The sequence below is a fragment of the Canis lupus genome, chromosome 27 (assembly GCF_048164855.1).
Source record: "Canis lupus baileyi chromosome 27, mCanLup2.hap1, whole genome shotgun sequence".
Taxonomy (NCBI): Eukaryota; Metazoa; Chordata; class Mammalia; order Carnivora; family Canidae; genus Canis; species Canis lupus.
In genome coordinates, this window is record NC_132864.1 from 30,516,886 (window position 1) to 30,537,811 (window position 20,926).

Genomic DNA, 20,926 nt, shown 5'->3' on the forward strand with positions numbered 1-20,926 from the left:
CAACTGTGTTTCTCTCATAATTTGATAGCAAACATAGAAAATGTTCCAATAACTTTTCCATTTTTCTTTTGTGTAAGATACTGAGAACAAAGAAAAAAAAAACCATCTGCCACAAAGCCTATGAAAAATCACATCTCATAGTATACACTATAGTCAGCAGACTAATTCACAAGCTTGGGATCCCTGGGTGGCGCAGCAGTTTGGCGCCTGCCTTTGGCCCAGGGCGCGATCCTGGAGACCCGGGATCAAATCCCACATCGGGCTCCCGGTGCATGGAGCCTGCTTCTCCCTCTGCCTGTGTCTCTGCCTCTCTCTCTCTCTGTGACTATCGTAAATTAAAAAAAAAAAAAAAAAAAAAATTCTAATTCACAAGCTTGTAATCTTATCCTCCCTAACCTAGAAAGGAGGTTGGTGCACTATATTAGACTCCAACCACCAGCTGAAATACAAGTTCAGTCATCAATAAAAGCTTGAAAGTAATCTAGTCCAATTCTCCTAACTGCAGGCAAGGAAAATGAGGCACGGAGTGTTTCATCAGTTTTAAATGTAAAAAATCCATACAGTTCTACATGTATCTATTCCCCAAAACATAAAAACAGTTTCAAATATGAGAAAGAGGAGCAAAATGTGTGCATGACCAGGAACACATACTTCAGGAATCATCCGTTCACCACATGATAAACAAAAAGGCAGTCTGCCATAGCATACCATGGTCTCACTAAGTTAACAAGTGACAAAGCACACCATGGTCTCACTAAGCTAACAAGCTAACAAATTCAAACATAGTTCCATTAGGCTACATCATTTTTAAATTGAATACAGGGACACCTGGGTGGCTCAGTGGGTTAAGTGTCCACCTCTGACTCAGGTCATGATCTCAGGGTCCCGGGATTGAGCCCCACATCAGACTCCCTGCTCAGTGGGGAGCTTTATTCTCCCTCTCCCTCTGCAGCTATCTCCGCTTTTGCTCTCTCACTCTAGCTCTCTCTCAAATAAATAAAATCTTTTTAAAAAATTTAAATAGAATACAAAAGTTATGTGTCAACCATCATTAAAACAAAAATGGAAGTTTTCGGGATCCCTGGGTGGCGCAGCGGTTTGGCGCCTGCCTTTGGCCCAGGGCGCGATCCTGGAGATCCGGGATCGAATCCCATGTCAGGCTCCCGGTGCATGGAGCCTGCTTCTCCCTCTGCCTGTGTCTCTGCCTCTCTCTCTCTCACTGTGTGCCTATCATGAATAAATAAAAAAAAAATTTAAAAAAAAAAAAAAAAAAAAAAAATGGAAGTTTTCTGGTTAAACAATTTGTTAATAAGCACACTTCCATGTTATTCCAGGGAATAACAATAAAAGTAATAATGGTACAGGATTATAGTATAGGCATAAATACAGAAAAAAACAGCAAGCTCATTAACTGGGGATCTATTTAGAAAAGTACTTCTACAAAAAAGTACTTATCTCTTACCCTCTTCCTTCATCAGTCATCAACACTGGGTCAATAGCAATGTGTCTGAATTTTATGTTTGCATTCAGAAACAAAACTGAGATAACATTTTCATAATTATTAACAGAATCTTGATTTGGTTGTTGCTTTTTATCTTTGAGCCAACCCAAAGTTGTTTCCAGTACTGCACAGTAACAGTTATAGACTTCCATCACTAAGAACTCAGTGTAACACAATGCTAAAGAATTTCTTCAAGCACAGCTGCTAACAATAGAAAACACTGATCCATCATCTGACAATATACGTTTTAAAAACACACAGAACTCTGGCATAATTTTAAAGACTTTAGATGGTGTACTGTTCTGATAACTCAAATGAGATCTTAGCTATCACATTAACTTGATTCCTAAGTTTCTATCTTAACTCCCCCCAGCAGGGAGCCTGATGCAGAACTTGATCCCAGGACCCCGGGATCACGACCTGAGCCAAAGACAGATGCTCAACCACTGAGCCACCCCAGCGCCCAATTATCTTGCTCTAATACACAGTGGAAGATAACTTTGGAGGTCATAAGTTCACTATTTTTAGAAAGGCAATAAATGAATTAAAGTTAATCAAATAAACTGAAAGTACCAACTAACATGCTATTAAAAATACTTTTGGGGTAAGAGACCTCTTAGGAGTTCTTAGGAGTGAATTAAAACTGCTTACAAAATTGTCTTTCTCCCACATCTTCAGAAAGCAAAGGTCACAACGACCCAAAACGTTTTCAGGCAGAGACTGTAAGCTTAAAGACTACATACCTTGGGATCCCTGGGTGGCCCAGCGGTTTAGCACCTGCCTTTGGCTCAGGGCGTGATCCTGGAGTCCCAGGATTGGGCTCCCTGCATAGAGCCTGCTATGTCTCTGCCTCTCTCTATGTGTGTCTCTCATGAATAAATAAATAAAATTTAAAAAAAAAAAAAAAGACTACATACCTTGCATTATCAACCAGTTCGGCAAGAGCACCAAATAAGAATTCATGAGTAGTTCTAAAATGATAAATACAAAGAATCAGCAGAATCACAGAATTGAACTATGATACCTAATAAGTCAAGGTTATAAAATGTTTTTAGGAAAAAAACCCTAAAATTGCCATTTGCACTATCAATATACGCTAATCAAATTTAAACTTCCCGAAAATTAGAGCCTTTTAAGAACCTGCTAAACCCCCTCAAATGTTAACCAAGTCCTGCTATCTACTCATGTTTATTCGCTCTATGTTAAGAAACTCACTCTGAAGCAGTAAGATTTCTATGCGTACTACTGATTTAAAAGCAGTTTTTTTCACTACTCATGTTCTGCCTAGAAAAATGTCTGTATTTTATTTTTCACTGCCTTAACTAGCCGTCAGTTTCTGCATATCTCTAAGCATGTTCAATGGACAATTTGCTAACATTTTGTTTTACCAATGCTTGCATATTACCTATTGGTGAAAGAAGAAAACCCATTTGTTTCTGTGCATTTTATAAGCAAAATACTCCATTTGAAAGGGAAGAGAGAATAATCTATTCTCTGACATTTCACTTCTAGCTAAAAACAACTTTCACATTAAAGGATCCAAGACCCTCTTGTACAATTCCTCTTAGAAGGACAACAGCTTGGTGTGTTCTTCCTAGTGTCCATTAGCCCCTTTAAGGAGGTCATCTCTTTTCCAAGACGATGCTCAAAGTTGGGTTAGGTAAATACATAATTATCATATTATTCAGAACTCAACAAATATGATATTTATACATAAAATGTATCCTTAAATTCTTTCTCCATTTACATTCTCTTTAATTTGTGCTATTTCCCATAATAGTCTTTAGATATAAACGTACAATGTGTCCACCTAGAAACCTTGAAATGATTCAAAACATAAAATCATTAACCTAAATAGTACATTACCATCATCAATTTTTCAAAAATAAATTATTCCCACTGATTTTTTCACATACCATTTCAGCCAATAGACAAAGTGAAAATGTCTAAAAATTTAGAATATACTTAAATTAACTAACCAGTGTCTAGGATCTCTGATCACTTATTAAATCATGTAAAACAAAAAAACAAACTGTAAAATATTTGCTTATAGAATAAGCATCCAAAATTGAACTGTCCAGGAACCCTGGTTTTCCCTCAAGTAAACCTACAAATTTTTACAATTGCAAATTTTGAATTAAAACTACTAGTTATTGAAAAAAAAAATTCTTGGAATTATAGGAAGAACTTTTCCCATGAGATCAGTGACTATTTGCTGCTAATCCAAAGGCAGCACCAATAAATATGTCTTGGCAAAAAGTAGACATTTATCTCCAGTTTGCCTAGAAAATAGAGCTCTCAAATTCTTCTGACCAAACTCCAATCCTTATATTACTGAAAAGAAAAACAATTTTTTAAAGGAAAAACCTGCATAAAACATATTTTTAATTAAAAAATTTAAGTCTCTATAATCATCTTAAATTCTTCAAATTATCAATTAAAGATTGATAGCGTAGATTACTACGCTAAAGAAATAGGTTGAAATGTTAGAAAATTAGGATAATTTGGTAAAGATAATATAAATTAAATCTAACATTTACTCAAGCTTTCAACCAGTCATTTTCCTTAGAAGTGGCTTAGAAACTTAAAAATTGGGGATGCCTGGGTGGCTCAGCAGTTTAGCACCTGCCTTCCACCAGGGTATGACCCTGGGGTCCTGGGATCAAGTCCCACATCGGGCTTCCTACATGGAGCCTGCTTCTCCCTCTGCCTATGTCTCTGCCTCTCTGTGTCTCTCATGAATAAATTAAATCTTTTTTTAAAAAAAAGATTTTTTTTTTTTTTTTTTTTAAAAGAAACTTGGGGATCCCTGGGTGGCTCAGTGGTTTGGTGCCTGCCTTTGGCCCAGGGTGTGATCTTGGAGACCCAGGATCGAGTCCCACGTCGGGGTCCCGGCATGGGGCCTGCTTCTGCCTGTGTCTCTGCCTCTCTCTCTTTCTCTCTCTGTGTCTATCATGAATAAATCTTAAAAAAAAAAGAAAGAAAGAAACTTAAAAAATGAATTAGTTTTCTATACTCTAGACTTTTAATTTTGAAGATTACTTAAAAATATAAAATAACAAATTCTATTATAATAGTTCTCATTCCAATAAGAGCCTGTATTTTAACTATAGTCAAGGAAACTCAGAAATACAGCTCCTGTAACAACAAAAAGAATATTACCATAATAAGAATGGGACTACAGCTTGTATGCAGCAATCTTTGGAATAAATATGTTTAAGAATGAAGTACTGGCCTTTGGTCGTGAGAATAGTGAATATGAATAATCTTGAAAACTAATTCTGAAATCCTTTGCCATCAGGCCAAGAAATCAAATAAAAGTGGCAACTGCTTCTCAGCAACATGTATGTCTGACTGCTTCACATGAAAATGAGAGACATTCAGAATTCAGTAAGATCTCAAAAGGGCAAGCACAAAGATCTCTGGCTAAGTTTTCACTGCTTTCTATACAATGCTTAAAAATATTGCCTTGTAAAATCAGAATTTAAAGAAAACATTCCAAATGGCCTTCGTTGTTCCACATAGTATCAATGCTGTTCCACACAAACATATTTCAGATATGTTAACAGATATCTTTAAAATACAGTTAAGGGATACTTTTGTGATGTGTACTGACACATCATAAAAGGGATCTTTTGTGACAAGGGTTGGGAAGGTCAGAGTCAATACTCATAATCTTCTCCAGACCTTCAACCAATTGATGGGTCCTACTAACAAAGTCAGAGTTCTAAATATTTCTTAAAATCTTAAGAACACGGGCAGCCCGGGTGGCTCGGCGGTTTGGCGCCGCCTTCAGCCCTGGCGTAGTCCTGGAGACTCGGGATCGAGTCCCACGTCGGGCTCCATGCATGGGGCCTGCTTCTCCCTCTGCCTGTGTCTCTGCATCTCTGCCTCTCTCTCTCTCTCTCTCTCTCTCTGGAATAAATAAATATAAATCTTAAAAAAAAAATCTTAAGAACAAAAAAAAATCTTAACAAAAAATATATCAAAGACATAATTTCTCTCCCTTTTCTTAAATAATATTCAAAGAGACACATTCATTGCTTGCTAGCATTTGAAACAGGTATTTGAATAAATATCAAAAGAAAATTATTTTCCCAGATGTAAAGATTCTTTGCACATTATCCAAGAAAGGCCAACCATCTGGAAAAAGATTTTTAGCAAACTCACTTTCAATTGGCTTTTATATCATTTGTGCCATGATCAAAATAGTTTTGCAGCTCAGCATTTCCAGTGACAAATTCATGAGTAAATCTACTCATTACATAAGGAAAATGGTGTTCCTATTTATATTCAATCTGAATTTAAACCAATAGATTATCCACAAGTCCATCACACAGTGATAGCTTCTGCTGTGTTCTTGGAAATATTGACAAGTTAATTGCCTTAATTGCTAGAAAATAAAGCTGAGAAACAAGAGCATCCATTCTACATTCAAATGGCTTTAATATACTTAGAGTGTAAACCCACATTTCAACACAATTTTAAGTCCCCAAAAATATTGTCTCTAGAGGTGACAGGTGCCTCTATATTCACTACATATATAGATAAAACAAGCCAAAAGTATCATATTGCCAAGATAATTAAATGTGCCAACAAGAAGAGACACAGAGAGAAGGCATCTTATACTTAAGCACCCTGCCCTATCAGACGACTTAGCAGTACTGCAGTGATGTAAGCTATGCATCTTATCACAAAGGAACATCACTACCACCACTATATCTGGAATCTAGGACCTAGATTGTTCATCAACTTTTTACTAGTAGTCACAACTAAAGAGCAGTAACAGCATAAAAATCCTTTTATCATTTCATACTAGCAACATCCCGCATTAAAAGAAAGTACCCTAAAACTTTCACACTATCATGAGAATTTCTCAGGCCTGCTTTAAATCTTAACGCTGATGTAACCAAAATAACCATCATCAGTTACCACAGACATCATACCAAAACCAACAACAACAAAACGACCCTCAGGACAGATGTTTACTGTCTCCAACAAATGCTCCAGAATTTACCAAGAATGTAATCTACCTAATGACTACCACCATAGAGCAAACTGCTACATTGGCCAACTTCTGGCTTATATAAATTATTATGCAATGAATAAACAATAAGCACCATCTATTCAATGTTTACAGTGTACCATGCATGAGCTATAATTACTTTATAAACATTATTTTACATAATCGTCTACTTTCAGATTAGCCCCCTTTTATAGATGAAGAAACTGAGGCTCAGCCTGCCCAAAGACTCAGCCAGGAAGCAGGCAAATCCAAGCTTGGCTGGCTCCCAAGCCCATGCATCCTCTATTCATTGAACCACACTGATTTCTATCCTTCTAGCCTGCCTGGGTTCAGCCTGCAAGTCCAAATCACATGGGAGGTAAGCAAAGGGCCATACTTTTCATAACTCACAATATGGCAATACTGTAGATATCAAACACCCTATTACGGTCTTACATTTTAAAAATTAGAACAAAGGAAAAGGAACTATAGACAAATTTTCTCATTTCTAAAGGTGACACCATCACTTAACAAAATGAGGATCCATCCACCATCACTAGGAGTAAACAAGTCACAGCTTATGAAAATTTAAAAACGTGTTTCCTCTAGAAATGAATTTCATCATATCACCTTGATAAACCTTGAAATTGATTATAAACTAACTTATCTTAGTATTCTAGGGTTTGTATTTTCTCCTGGTAGGTTTGGACACATCCAAAAGTAGACTTCAAAGGTGTGATCCAGATTAGAAAATCTAGAGCTTCCAAATGATACATCCAACCCGCAAATGTTCATGCAAGAAGGTGGTTCCAACTCAATATGGGTAAAGTCAAATTCACAAACTCTCCAATTTCACTTTAAACAAATGACTTAACTAGAGCTTGATTCTTTACCTTAGTTCTGCTCACCTATTAAGTTATAAGATAGCAAAAGAAACAATATTCCAGAACCTCAAATTAAAGGTTTTTGAGATAAACTGAACAGACTTTCCAAGTAGGAAGTAAACCCTTTCCTTGAAGCAAAACAAGCCCTTAAGGCAAAACTGACTAGAGTTAGCACTGACTGCCTTATAATGGTTAAAGACACTAACCACTGTGGCCAAATAAATCATATTGCCTTAAATCTGCCACTTAGCAGGTGTGTTTTGGCATGTTACTCAATTTGAGCCTGTTTCCACAAATGTAAAACAGGAAGAATCCTTACTCCAGCAAGGTTATTATAAAGATTACTTTACACATGTTTAAAAGTGATGGCAAGAAGCAATTAACTGGTTGTAACTATTATTTTATTATCAAATAAAGTCGTTGGGGAAAGCTAGAACAACCCACCCAGTTTTACAAGTGCCATTCATGGTCTTCCAAGATTATCATATAATCCACCATTCCAAATTTGGCCCCTCATTCCACAATTCAGAACTGAAGTAACCATTTATTAAATACAATCACCTGAGAACATCTAAGTGGCCTTCATGTGCTTGTTCTTAAACACGGCAGTCCAAATATAAAAAAGGATAGTGAAGATTTTGCCCAAGACTGTGTTATAAACTAGCTAAGCAAGCCTGATCTGCAACCTTATCTGAGTTTCGGATTCATCATCCATAACATGAGACTTCACCTAAATGGCCTCTACAGTATCTACTCTAAAACGTTCTAGTTCAATAATAAGCTTCCTAAACAAAAAATAAAAGCAGGCTATCACCATTTGGCAATTCACTTCACTACTCAGAAAAATTTTATTTCCTTAACTGGAAAAAAGAAAAAAAATTACAGATGTCATTGCAAATTAACATATTGTTCTTTCCCATAAAAAGCTAAATACTATTTTACTATCATTAGATGATTGAAGTCTATATTCTCAACCCTCAAGGTAGTTCTTCAGCTCTCTGGGCCATTCATGTAGCTGCTCATCACTTCTCCATCACTAAAATGGTAGAATACTTACCTTCATCTCAAAAGTGACAAACGAATGTGTGAAAAACACTGTGTAGTTATGATCCCACCAAATTACCTCCAAGAGAGTGGGCATAAGAATTAAGCCTGAAACATTCCCGATCAACATGGGATAATTATAATCTCTTCATGAACTCAAGAATCATAAACACGTTATGTGTTCTGTGATTTGCACATTTTGGGGGAAGGCTATTTAAATTATGGGTTTAAACAAGTTGCCATTTCCTGCTTAGCACATAAAATATTGGACGTAAGGACAGATCTCCCTAGATGATAGAGCCAACTGTTTGCTGAAAAGATAAACTAATAATTTCTTCTCAAAAGTTGTCATCTAAATGTCTTCTTTTTTTTTCTTGCTAGGAAAAAAAAAAGACTTGTTATTACCCAACTGTTTCGGCTTTTGTCACTAAAGAGAAACAGTTGATTCTAGAATAGTCCAACTTCTGGTGATCCAAAGAGTACTTGTTGGATTCCTATCCAACACTCAATGAAACAATTCAATATATTGACTTCAAAAAAGCTAAAATTTGCATATGAGCAAATATATTTTGATCCAACAAATGAAGATCACATTCTTCTGGATTAGCAACAAATATTTCACTGATCTCAGTTCTTCAACACAGAGCTCAAGGACTCATCCAGTGATACATCCCCAAAAGTAAAAACGCAGAATTTTCTGGGAGAAGGATCTCCGTATTATCAAGGAATGAGTTAGCAGTGACCTCAGTGGCACCTAAAGGATACTTACGAATTTGTATGCAGATATTCAAAGGTTAGCTGAGCTCGATTGAGACTGCTGTAATTTGTGAAAGCCATGAGTGCAGTGAGGTCTCCAGTCCTTTACCCCCTAACTGGGAAATAAAACCTTACGGTGTAATAGATTTTCCAGGATTCCTTCCAGTAAAGGTTTGGTAAGTCTGTGCTTCTGACGGTTAAAGAAAGTTTCCTAGTACCTATCCAAAACACATTCAAAGAGATGTCTAAAACTACAATTGATTCCTCCTTTTTTTAATCTTCTCAATATTTATGATGCAATATTCTGGGGGAAAAAACTATGTTATAAATCTGTAGTCTTAAAGTGCTTTAGCATTAAGTTGCGATAGATCAAGGAGTCGAATGTGGATGGTCTTGGAGTAGACGGTATTGGGAGTTGAAGATTTATGACTGCTCCATCTTCACAAGTTCTTCAAGCTTTCTTTGTTCCTCTAAATTTCTGATCAGAAAATTTAGCAATCCGGAAATTTACCAACTTCGGTCATAAAACTGGACAGTCACCCATTTCTTCACCAATGAGCCCAGGATTCTTAAACAGGCCCCAGGCTGAGGACTACGAAGTCGATGGAGTACATACGGCGTTAGTTCCGGCTTCACCACCTCCCAACTGAAAGGTCTAAGCGCTGATGGCGATTTCTGTTTCCAAAGCCCAGAACCAATCTAGCTTGTGGTCCCGTCCCAATCTCCTCAGGGTAGTGGGCTGGTCAAATTACCTCACACTGACCCACAAAGACGCCTCAGAATTGACCCGCCCAAATCACCTGACGTGGGCAGCGCCCCTCCCCCACTTCCCTCAGACAGAGGCCTCTGGCTGCCGGGCCCTTGCCGGGCCTCGGTACCGAGGCTGCCTCCTCCTCTCTGAGAGGAGTTAGTCCCAGCTTTCAAGGCTCGAGTCGAGGGCAGTGTGGCGAGCGCACCACCCGACCGGGCGTTGCCCGGTGCTCAAAGCTGCCTTTGTCCCTCCCCACGGAATTGGAACCCAACAACCGCAGCGCGCTCTTGGAACCATGTGCTGCCTCCGCCTCCGCCGCTGCCGCCGCCGCCGCGAGACAAGCCGCCCACGCGCCGCGCTGGATGAGATGATGACAGGACTCAGCACCACGATATTCGGCGTTTAGGGCTGCTCTGCCGCCGCTGCCGCAGCCGCCACGGCCACCTCGGGCACCGCTTTGTCTCCGCTAGTGCACACAACCCGGGCCGCCTCGCGCACTCCCCGACGCCCCAAGCCCCCGAGGCCTCCGCGGCGCACTCAGCCAATCACGGAGCCGCAGCTCTTCCCGCCCCCGCCCTGATGCGACGCCTCCTGATTGGCGGGAAGCGGGTCTCCACGTGACCGGATCTTGTTAGCCGGGCCCGCCCCTGTCACGTGAGAGCGCGCGCCTCTCTTCCTGCTTTCATGACCCTCTCCGCCATTTAAAGAAACAGTACCGGGGGCGGGCCGAGCGACGCAGCCGGGACGGTAGCTGCGGCGCGGACCGGAGGAGCCATCTTGTCTCGTCGCCGGGGAGTCAGGCCCCTAACTCGAAGAAGCCCTGGCGCGCCCTCCCCCCCTCCCCGGTCTGGTAGGGCGAAGGAGCGGGCGCGCGGTCGATCGAGCGATCGGTTGGCGGCTCTTTCTCCTGCTCTGGCATCCAGCTCTTGGGGCGCAGGCCCGGCCGCCGCGGCGCGCGCCCGGTGGCCGTTGGCGCTCGCGCCGCGTCTTTCTTCTCGTACGCAGAACTCGGGCGGCGGCCTATGCGTTTGCGATTCGACGAGGAGTCGTCCGGGTGGTCGGCGGCGGCGGGCAGCTGCTCCGCCCCGCTCCCGGGGAGGCGGCGGCGGCGGCGGGATTTGGCGCGGCCGGGGAGGCGGGGGTGGCCGGGGCTGGCCTGGAGGCCTGGCGCCACCCTTCGGGGCCTGCAAGGACCCAGTTGGGGGGGCAAGAGGGCGCCGGGGGATGGTTGGTGGTGGGCTTTCTACTTTGCCTTTTTCTCCTTATGCCCCCTTAGTGAGGGGCGGGAGCTCTGGCGGCAGCTCCGGGGTGGGGAGACAAGCCCCGGAGTCGGAAGAGCTGGGTTTGCTTCCGGGCCTAGCCACCAGCTGGCCGAGTGACCTTAGGCAAATCACTCAGTAATTTGTCGGCGCCTCAGTTTCCTCCTCTGCCTATCAATGTTTGTGGGGTTGAAAGCGCTTTGTAAAGTATAAAGCGTCGGTATGTACGTAAGGGATGATTATTGTTTGTAACGGGGTTTTTTTGAGTTGTAAGAAAAGTTAGCAATTGCCCAGTTCTTGGATTTTGAACCTGGGAACCTTGGATTGAAGTTGGAGATCCCCCTAAACTCCTTGGAATTGTATGCAGAAATAGTGGGAGTGTGCATTTTTGGGGAATGAGGATCCATCGCCAGCAAGTTTTCAAAGGGGGCTGTGACCCAGAAGAGTTAAAAACTATGATTCTTTTATGCCACAGGGAGGAAACTGAGGCCTAGATGTCATTTGGGACCCTTCACAACCGATTTGAAGCCCCTGTTTGAATCCCTGGGATATGTGAGCTGTTTCTATGCATAATGGATAGTTGGGGTAACAACACTCCACTGCTTGGCTTCTATTCTGAGTCCTTTCCTTTTACCATGGGGTGCCTGAAGGGTGGCTGACACGTTGGTATGGCTCAATGGCACCCAATATAAAGCAGCTAAAACTAGAAATGGGTGTGTTCTCTACTATTAAGAAGCCTGTAGAATCTTTGGGCCAGCAATTCTTGGTTTTCTGCTGCTTATACTGGTACCTGACTACCTTCCTCTTTCATTGACAATTTTCCACAACCATGGTTGCCATCCATTACTCCTCAATATTCTATATCCTTAGTCTGTGCGGTTGGTAGTGAGCAGGCTTATTTTTAAATGGTGCTGCCGAGTCCAGCTAATTAATGGTGCAGGTGGATTTTTAGCAAGCTGGCTCACTTGGAACAGACTAAATCAGGCATGGAATTCCTGAAGATGTTTGGGGGTTTATGTTTCTTAATGGAAGGTTAACATTCTCTGGAAAGTTTTGTCATGACTTCTGCTGAACTGCAAAATCAGTAGATTTGGAAGTGTTTCAATGCTTAACTGTTTCCTGGCCTGCTTTGTATTCTATTTGCTTGAAAGTGTGTCACTAAGATGGCCAAAATGCTTCTTTGTTAATTGTCAGCTGCTTTTATCAAATTCCAGGCCATTGTCCAGCAAACACTATAGAAATGTTTGAACAGTTGGATTTCAAACATTTTCATTTTGTGGGGTGGTGCTTACCAGTGGTACAGCTCTAAGCAAGTGAACATAAACACATGTAAGTGTATTTTGTCTGGTTAGGCGTTTACCTGTTTTGCTATTCCATACAAATGTCTGAGAAAATCAATTGACTATTCCTTTTACATAAAGGGGAGAGACAAATGATCTCACTTCCAGAGAAATGACTGTTTTGGAGAAAAACGTGTTGGTCTTTTAGCTCTTTTGTTATTATCTGGATGTACCTCAAAAGAATCTTAAGACTGTGGTGATCTTATAAGATGCTTTCCTCCAGAAAAAGGAGGGGGAAAAAAACAACTGGAACTCAAAGCTTGAAATTCTGTGACAAAACGTGAGATGTCCAGGATAGGAGGCCGAAAAGGTTTCACTACGGTGTTCTGCACTAGCTGGAGCAGATGCTCTTCTGTGTAGCCATGACATGGACTCCAGATTTCCAGATTTTCAAGAACTGCACCTGCCACTTGAAGAGCTTGTCAGGATGTGACAGGAACTCTGGAGCTGAATATTTTTGTTTTTGAATTTGGGGGCTGTTGACCTTGCTTCAAGAAGAGACAACGACCGAGCAAGCACTGCCACCAGCACTATTACTGGGAATTCGAAGACCTGAGTTTCTGCCAGACCTTCAGTGCAAACTCTAGCAACACTCCATCAAAAGTGAACTACGGTACTTGATATTTTCCAAAATGCCTCACTCTTTACTTACCTACCATCTCTGCACTTTCCGTTCTTGCTCTCTACTTTGGGATGTGTTCCTCTGATTCTTCACTTGTCAAAATGCTGCCATTTCCTCAATATCTACGTCACATGTTCTCTACTTCATGCATCTCTTTAGCTTTATTTTTTCTTAAGTTGTATATTAAATAATATTTACATTATTTTATATTAAGTTGTTTACCTTTTAGCTACCTTTGCATAGCATACCTCGTAAAGTCCCTGGCAAGCATTTGCTTTTTCCAGATAGCAAGTGCCTTGAAAGCAAAGGCTTTGTCTTAGGGATCTTTGCCCACCTGTACTGCTACATGTGATGAAGCATTTTGTAGAAAGAATTAGAGAGCAGGCCATCAAAATAGATTTTCCGTAAGATGTTTGGTAATCTAAGTACTCTTGATTAGGAAAAAGATCACTATTATGGGCCATATTTCTTTCTGTGTTTCATGATTTTTTGTTTTTGTTTTTTGATTCTAAATTTAAAAGATTTAGGGAGCCCTCAGATGTAAAGAAAAACTGATATATTATATAGGGTATTAACAGAAGGGTGCGAATACCAGGGTCTTATTCCCTGGGTATCTTATTCTTTCCCATACAAGATGGAATCTTCTTAAAATGAAAGTTAAAGACAACTTTTAAAAGTATGAGGTGGTAGGATAATTTGAAGAAAGCATTGGAAAAGTAAGAAAGACCAGGTCTCCTTCGATGTTTGTATATAAATTTAAATTCAGTTCTTCATGTGCTGCCCATTGAGCTACTTCTTTCTCCCCCTTCAGGCACTGCTCAGCAGGCTGAATACAAATTACTCCCCCAAATTATGAGACTTAAGGGCAATTCCTGTTTGTTGCTACTCTGAGATGGTTTGTTCTCGAGTCAGGAAGCAGTCCCTGCCAGAGAACTCTTTGTTCTTATCATCACCAATTGTTAATCAGAAAGCTTTTTTTAATTCTGCATTTATCATTTGTCAGCTTCTTAGCTAGTCCTATCAAGAGTAGTACCCATCAGGCAGCTGATAGCTGATAGCACACTCACTCCAGTGTTAGAATCCTGTGTTTCTAATTCCATGCATTTGTTATCTTACCTGTTTTGTTCCTGTCCCTTCCAGTCCTGTGCCTCCTGATTGCTGAGTATTCATCTGGACCTTCTGACCACCTTCCTTGTACTATTCCATCAGCCTACAGATCTGGTACCTGGATTTTTGCCCTTGGTGATTCCTTCACCTTACTGCTGAAGAAGACACCATTCCAGTGGACCACTGTGATCCAGGAGGCATTCAACCATCATGATGTGGCCTTCACCTCCACTCCTGTTCCACTCAGATTCAGAACAGCCCTTTATAGTGAAGTCAAACTGTTTAAGCCAAGTAGCTGAAACTATATTGTCGCAACAAAGGCCCAATTTTTTCCTCGAGTGTGCATTTCATTTTTTCAGTTAAGGCCTTCAGAGACATGGTAAATTTGGACCAGGGGATTTTTAGTTATCAACACTGAAGAATGACAACATCTTGTCAAGAATGGCATTGGACCATACCCCACAATCTCAAATGATTGAAATTAATGAAGTGTCTAGGATCCTATCCAGGTCACTGGACCCTATTCTTTGTCCACTTCAAGTCTATAGTAGCCTACTGAATAGAAAGCAGATATTCTGACCAGCAGATATTGGGATTAAAACAAAGGCACAGTGAACTCACAGCATCTTTGGGATTACTCAGGAACCAGAACTTTTCACACAAATGTAAGAAATTCTACCAAGGAATCCCTTTACCTAACAGCATCTCACAAAGCTCCAATCAGATTCCAGAAAAGACCTCTTGATATATCCAGGTAGAACCTATAATGGTAATCCCTTATGTTTATTTAGCACTTTATAGTTTCAAAGCACTTTTACATTAATCTCAATTATCAAAATAACACAGTAAATTATAATCCCTTTTTGCAAATGAGGAAATGGAAATATAAAAGGTTATCCAAGGTGACACACCTATAAAGTGGTAGAGCTCAGGCCTTCTGACTCCCAGTCCAGTTCTCTCCATGAAATTAACTTAGCCTCCACTTTACCTGCATTGTTAATATGGTTGGAGATTGGTAACCCTGGAAAAGTTTCCAACTTCCTGATATGGTGCTCTCAGGATGTTTTAAGTGTAATCTTACGATGGCTGCACCTAGACCAGAATTCCATGGCAATAACTCTAAGGTTTAAGAACAGACTCTCCATAGTGGTAGACTATCTAGTCAACATGGCACACGTTCATCTGACAGTAAAACTATGTAACATGAAACACAAAGCTACTCTTAGTTGTTCCCATGGTCTTCCAAATGGGCTAATTAATTGGAGATCCCTATTCATGTTTTGTTCTCTTTTTTTTTTTTTCCCCTAAGTCTTGTTAATAATTCCTAGACACCAAGATCTTATTATCTATGGTCCTCTGCCCTCAGACATTTACTTAATAGTTCTACTACATTTTTTTAGAGCAGGGCTGTTCATATATGTATGCATGTGTATATTTGATGCATACATATAATCTATATACATAGAGCTTCCGGAGTCCTGTAAGGTGGTAAAATATGTGTTCCCTCCCCTGATTCAATATAGTGTATTAAAGGCTCTAAGAAGGCTTGCAAACAGGGAGCCTCATTGAGCTGTTTAGCCCAGTATGTCCTAAGTTTAATCAAACACAATGTTATTTTTGCAGCATTCCTTTAAATGGAATGAGGGAAACTGCTTTAGAGCAGTATAGCCAGTGGTTCCTGATTGCCCTGGAGGCCCAGGAATAAACAGCATCTTTGAAGCCCTTCCCCCCTCCCTTTTTGTACTTTGTCAATAACTGCTTGAATTGGTATGTTTTAATTATCTAAGAGTCCTATATCTTGATCGTATTACCTCTATTTGTTAAAGGAACTGCTAGAAAATTTGTGGGAATATATGGGAAGGGAATGGGGAAAAGTTAATGTCCCCCAAGTTGGATGGATTCCATGACATTTAACAATATACTTGTCTGTCCTTAGAATTGTGCTGTAAACCTAGCCCAAAGGTATTGAATCTCACTTAAGTGGGTGAGATTGGGAAGGGAAGGGAGGAGAAGAAGAATGGAGAAAAGGGGGACGGGGGATGAGAAGGAAATATTTTCTTAGAATTTGAATTGTGGCCCATTGAGATCTTAGCAGTACTTGAAAATAAGTCATCTAGCCATGGACTTGGGATAATATTTGCAAAGAAATGAATGCATTTTGCAGATGTATGCTGACAGCAAAAACTCTAGTACTATTGTCACTTAAAGCCAATTAGACTGTTATTTGATAGTCACAAACCCAATTTGAGGCCATCAATTTATAGCACACTTGAATGTTATAACTTCATCATTCTGTAATGTGGCCCATATTAGGGAAAGAATGACTAGGAAAACACCTTCTTGGCTTACCACAGCCTTTGCTCACAGTTTCTGGTTTCTGTGACCTATTTTTTGTATTTCAGCATTTTGTGAACAACTTATTCTTAGATCATTGGTTTTCCAAAGGCTTTGTGACCATGAAGCCCTTTGGAAGAAAACTATGTGGAAGCCCAGAGTAAAAGAGAAGCTGCTGTAGATGAAGCAGGAGTGGGGGGCCTGAAACCTGCCACAAGCATCTTCCTTTATCACCATGGTGACCCCTAAGGAGACTTCTTTACAACACCTAGAATTCTTCAGAACACTGTTTGAAAACCACTGCCCTAGACAACATGTGCAACCTGAATGGCATTCTGATCTGTACCTCTACCAACCAAGTCCATGTTCAGTTGATGCTACTCATCCTTAGGAATACTTACTGTGGGCAAAGTCAGAAAAGTACAAGAAGATGGGCATATCTTTGCCCCCTCAGAGTAGTCATGTGGGCTGAAAGTGGTATCAAATGGACTAGATCAACAGCCCTGTACCCCCAGATGGATATCAAGTCAGTGATTCCTGGGATTCAATATAGTCAGAGAGCAATTCATACGTACTCTACACTGACATACCCCCTTACCCAACTTCTTTCACAAACACCAGATGCTCTAGTGGTACTTGAAATAAATAACTCTGAAGTCTTGATCCTCTTTGGATACCTGAATCACCAGGTATTGAAGCTGGTACTAAAGTTGATGATGCCTCATTGAGGCCATGTTAGACCAACTTGTATACGTTGGACCTCCCATCATCAGCCATGGTACTCTACTTCGTGTGCAAGGGATAACCATTAACAATGAAAGTAGAACTGAAATACTGGTAACATTACCTAGGGGTAATGGTTATTCATCTTATTCTCAAAACTCCAAGTCACTATGACTCAACCAGGGGCAGTTACACTGCTCCTTGGTTATTTTTCAGTTTAACTGCTGTTTTCCAAGATAAATGAGCTAACAACCTTAAAAAAAATAAAATTTTCTCCATCATTGGCACATCTCCAAAATTACGAATACTCTTCGCTAACTACATGTAACACCTGATCCACAAGAGACTATTTTTGGATATCCTCTCTCCTGTATATGATGTTAAATGTGATGCTTTGGAAAATTTTCTTCTAACCAATGAGAGGTACTCTTATGATGGATCTTTTGATGTCTGGTACCATCAACTACCAGGCGTTAGGGATATTTGGAGGTAGACCTTTTGACCAAGCCATGGTAGTTTGCTTGCTGGGCATCTCAAGTTGTGTATCATCTACCTTTTTGCTGGAAATGTAGACTGACTTGAAAATCTACAAAGCCTGCAGCTAAGATTTTAGACTCCCGAGCTTCCTGCAGCTTCTTCCTAATATTACAAGACCACAGTGTCTTGTCCTTGTGGATGTTTTAATGGAGTTTCATCTGTCTCAATACTGTTGTTTTACACTGATTCAGAGTGGCTGACTTCATTCCTTGCTATGAGATACTCTCAGGCATTAAGACAACTTAATCTGTTTCTGCAGGATGGATTCAATTCATGAACTCCCAGACAGATCATGTCAGACAAGTAGACTTCGATTTTTGTCATGAGAAAAATCTCAGTCCTTCACTTCACAGTCTACTTAAGGGCCAGCTATCCTCAACTATAATGAATGCACTGGTTAAATGTTGGGAATGATTTCTTTGTATCTTTGTCTCTTATTCTCTAGACTAACCCGGATTATGTGACTTTGTCTACAAATCATCAAACAAGGCCTGTGCATCCTCAACTAATAAAAATCTAACGACTAGCTTGCTTGTATATACAACTATTGTTAATAAGAAGTTATCTACAAACTCCATTTTCTACTACCTTCAAAATGTCAGCTCAATTTTTTTTTTCTGTACTTTACAGAAAAAGATACGGATCTACACTGCCAGTCATTCCGTTTAATCCTGTCAAACACAGTCAAAATGAGGGATTTAAGGTGAGGATCATCTGTTCGAGAGTCTAATATACACTGTATATAAAAATTGATGGTTGAAAATAAAGCCTAAAACTCAAATCTAGGGCTTTACCTATCTCCCTGCCTCAGATCTCAATCTAAGTCTTTCGGCAGCACTATCCAACCAACCTAAGGCCTTTTTTATAAGCTGATTCTCAGAGACGGGCCGTTTCAGAAGATGGAGACTTGATTACCAAAGAGAGTAGGGCCAACCTTCATGAACCTGGCTCTCCCAACCTTGTCATTCCCAGATGTAGCATAGACTCAACAGAACCTCAAGTCTGAATTGAGAATATATCCTTCTACTGAGCTGAAAGTTCTTGGGCAGATACATATGAAAATGAAAGCTGTATACGTGACTGATGAAAATGGTATCCAGAGGAAACCCTAAGGAATGACCCTGGAGTACTCAGGGTAAAAACTAATTTACAGAGCATTGATATCAATCTGCCCATTCTTCCAGATAACATCCTGGCTATTGGTGTGGCTAGCCCTGGTGAAGGTAACCTATTTGTCTGTTTTATGTAACCCAGCCCTGTCTGCCATTTTTGAAAATTTGCGATCAGACTGGCTGTGCTTGAGAAAACTACAACTGGTATCAGCCTTACACTCATTTCCACCCAGGAGTTTTGAATTGAAGCAACCTGCACCTCACCCCCACCCATTCCCCTGGACTTAAATGTTCACAACTGGAAGGACCATGCTATATACTACTTGACCAGCAGCTCTTTTTAAGTGCAGAGTAAGTCTCTACATATATATATTTGATCATTTTCAGCATCTGAGACCTTATACTAGATCTGAAGGACTACAGCAGATTGAAAGCACTGTCCATTCCTCTCTTCTGCAGTAATACAGAGATGACAGAAATGTACCAGTTCACCTTGACAAACAGCTAAAAAGAACACAAGAAAAGGTTTCCACTTAACTTAAACTTACCACTGACTTCAGCAGCCTCAGGACTATTTGCCAATGGGAGGCTTGTTCTGCTTTGTGTCAGCAAGATGGTTGGGCTCTCAGATTCAAGGCCACCGAGTTTACTTCTGTTGAAATGCTATTGCATCATCCAAAGTACTCTATTGGACATGATTATTCCCTTCAAATGGATTACAGGCTTCCTGAGTACAGGACAGACTTACTCCTCATGATGTTTTCTTCAAAATACTCTTATTATCAAGAAAGTAACAATGCCAGCTGTTACTGAACAGAGACTAAGCGAATTTTTCAGTATCTGGTCTTACCATTGACGTCAGTTGTTTTTGATTGACCAGCATCCATTGCACTCTTTATAACAACTCTGATGTTTCTTGGAACCACTTTTCCTTATTTCCAGTTCACATGGTTCAGACAGTCTGGCCTAACTTTAAGCTTCTTGGGTGTACATGTAATTCAGACCTGATCAATCAGCATAGTCCCATCTCTTTCACCATAGTGATTGGTTCTGGAATGGTTTGATTCAAATTGGTCCAGTGATACTCAGCCATAAGAGTTTTACTGAACTGTGGAGGAGAAGCTCCGAAGCTATCTTTACTGAGGTTGCTTGGCTTTGTAGTATGAAAGCTCTAACCAACAGGGCCCACCATATTAAATGAGCCAGAAAATGAAGCCAGTGCCGAGGAAAGCAGAGCCAAATGATGGAGAGACTTGAGTCCTGATGACAATGTTTGTGCCCCTGGATCCAACCGTGCCTGAAGCTAGTATATCCCTATGGACTTTTCAGTTATGTGAGCCAATAAATACCCTTTTTTGCTTTAAGTTACTTTGAGTTGGGTTTCTATTGCTTAATATTGAGTCAGTCCTGACTAGTATACTGTCTACCAATATCAAAGCTTAACAGATTCAAGTATTTATTAAACTGGAGGTCATGGCCACACTGAACTTACTTTTCAAACCAGAAGACAGAGTGAAACAGGAAGTGACAATGTTTAAGTTACTACAGACACATAAAAATTACATAGTAGAAAAATACAGAAGAAAACCTAAGTGTTTATTGGTAAAGGATTGGTTAAATAACACATTTCAGCCATGTAAGAAAATCTATATGGCTATTAAAATTAATAAACTACCTTTATTCTGTACGGACATGGAAAATGGCCATGATAATATTAAGTGCAACAAACTATTAATAGAAAAATGTATAGTATGAACTCACTTAAAAATTTGTGTTTATGATGCATAGAAAAGTCAACTAATGGCTTTCTTCAAATAGTGTAGTTTACATGAGACTTTCAACTTTATATGTTTCTGTATTGAATATTTTACACTACTCACATTACTTTTAAACTTTATTTAAAAATAAAGGATTTTAAAAATTAAATTTAGTACTTATTGTTTGACTTTGG

At 40.1% G+C, this 20,926-nt stretch overlaps 2 protein-coding genes and 1 long non-coding RNA gene across 7 annotated transcripts in view; 2 read left to right on the forward strand and 1 right to left on the reverse strand.

Moving 5' to 3' along the window:
• MORC2 (MORC family CW-type zinc finger 2) overlaps positions 1–9,464 on the reverse strand; it is a 40,866-nt gene extending 31,402 nt beyond the window's left edge. For all 5 annotated transcript variants that reach the window (XM_072803261.1, XM_072803259.1, XM_072803260.1 and 2 more), the window contains exons 1-2: positions 9,204–9,464; positions 2,419–2,472 (exon numbers count right to left, since the gene is read on the reverse strand). In XM_072803261.1, the coding sequence (XP_072659362.1) occupies positions 2,419–2,472; positions 9,204–9,271 (122 nt within the window). In that variant the 5' untranslated portion in view covers positions 9,272–9,464. The remainder of the gene's footprint in view (positions 1–2,418; positions 2,473–9,203) is intronic.
• Positions 9,465–10,458: 994 nt separating this feature from the next.
• On the forward strand, positions 10,459–20,339 carry LOC140619599 (uncharacterized). Its single transcript, XR_012019472.1, has 2 exons — positions 10,459–10,595; positions 18,494–20,339. It is a non-coding gene; the product is annotated as an uncharacterized lncRNA (long non-coding RNA).
• Positions 10,753–20,339, forward strand: TUG1 (taurine up-regulated 1; the record flags this gene model as incomplete). Its single annotated transcript, XM_072803766.1, has 3 exons — positions 10,753–13,153; positions 14,303–15,023; positions 16,672–20,339. A coding segment is annotated over one exon (465 nt), but the record flags the coding sequence as incomplete, so codon positions are not given.
• Positions 20,340–20,926: the final 587 nt, after the last annotated feature.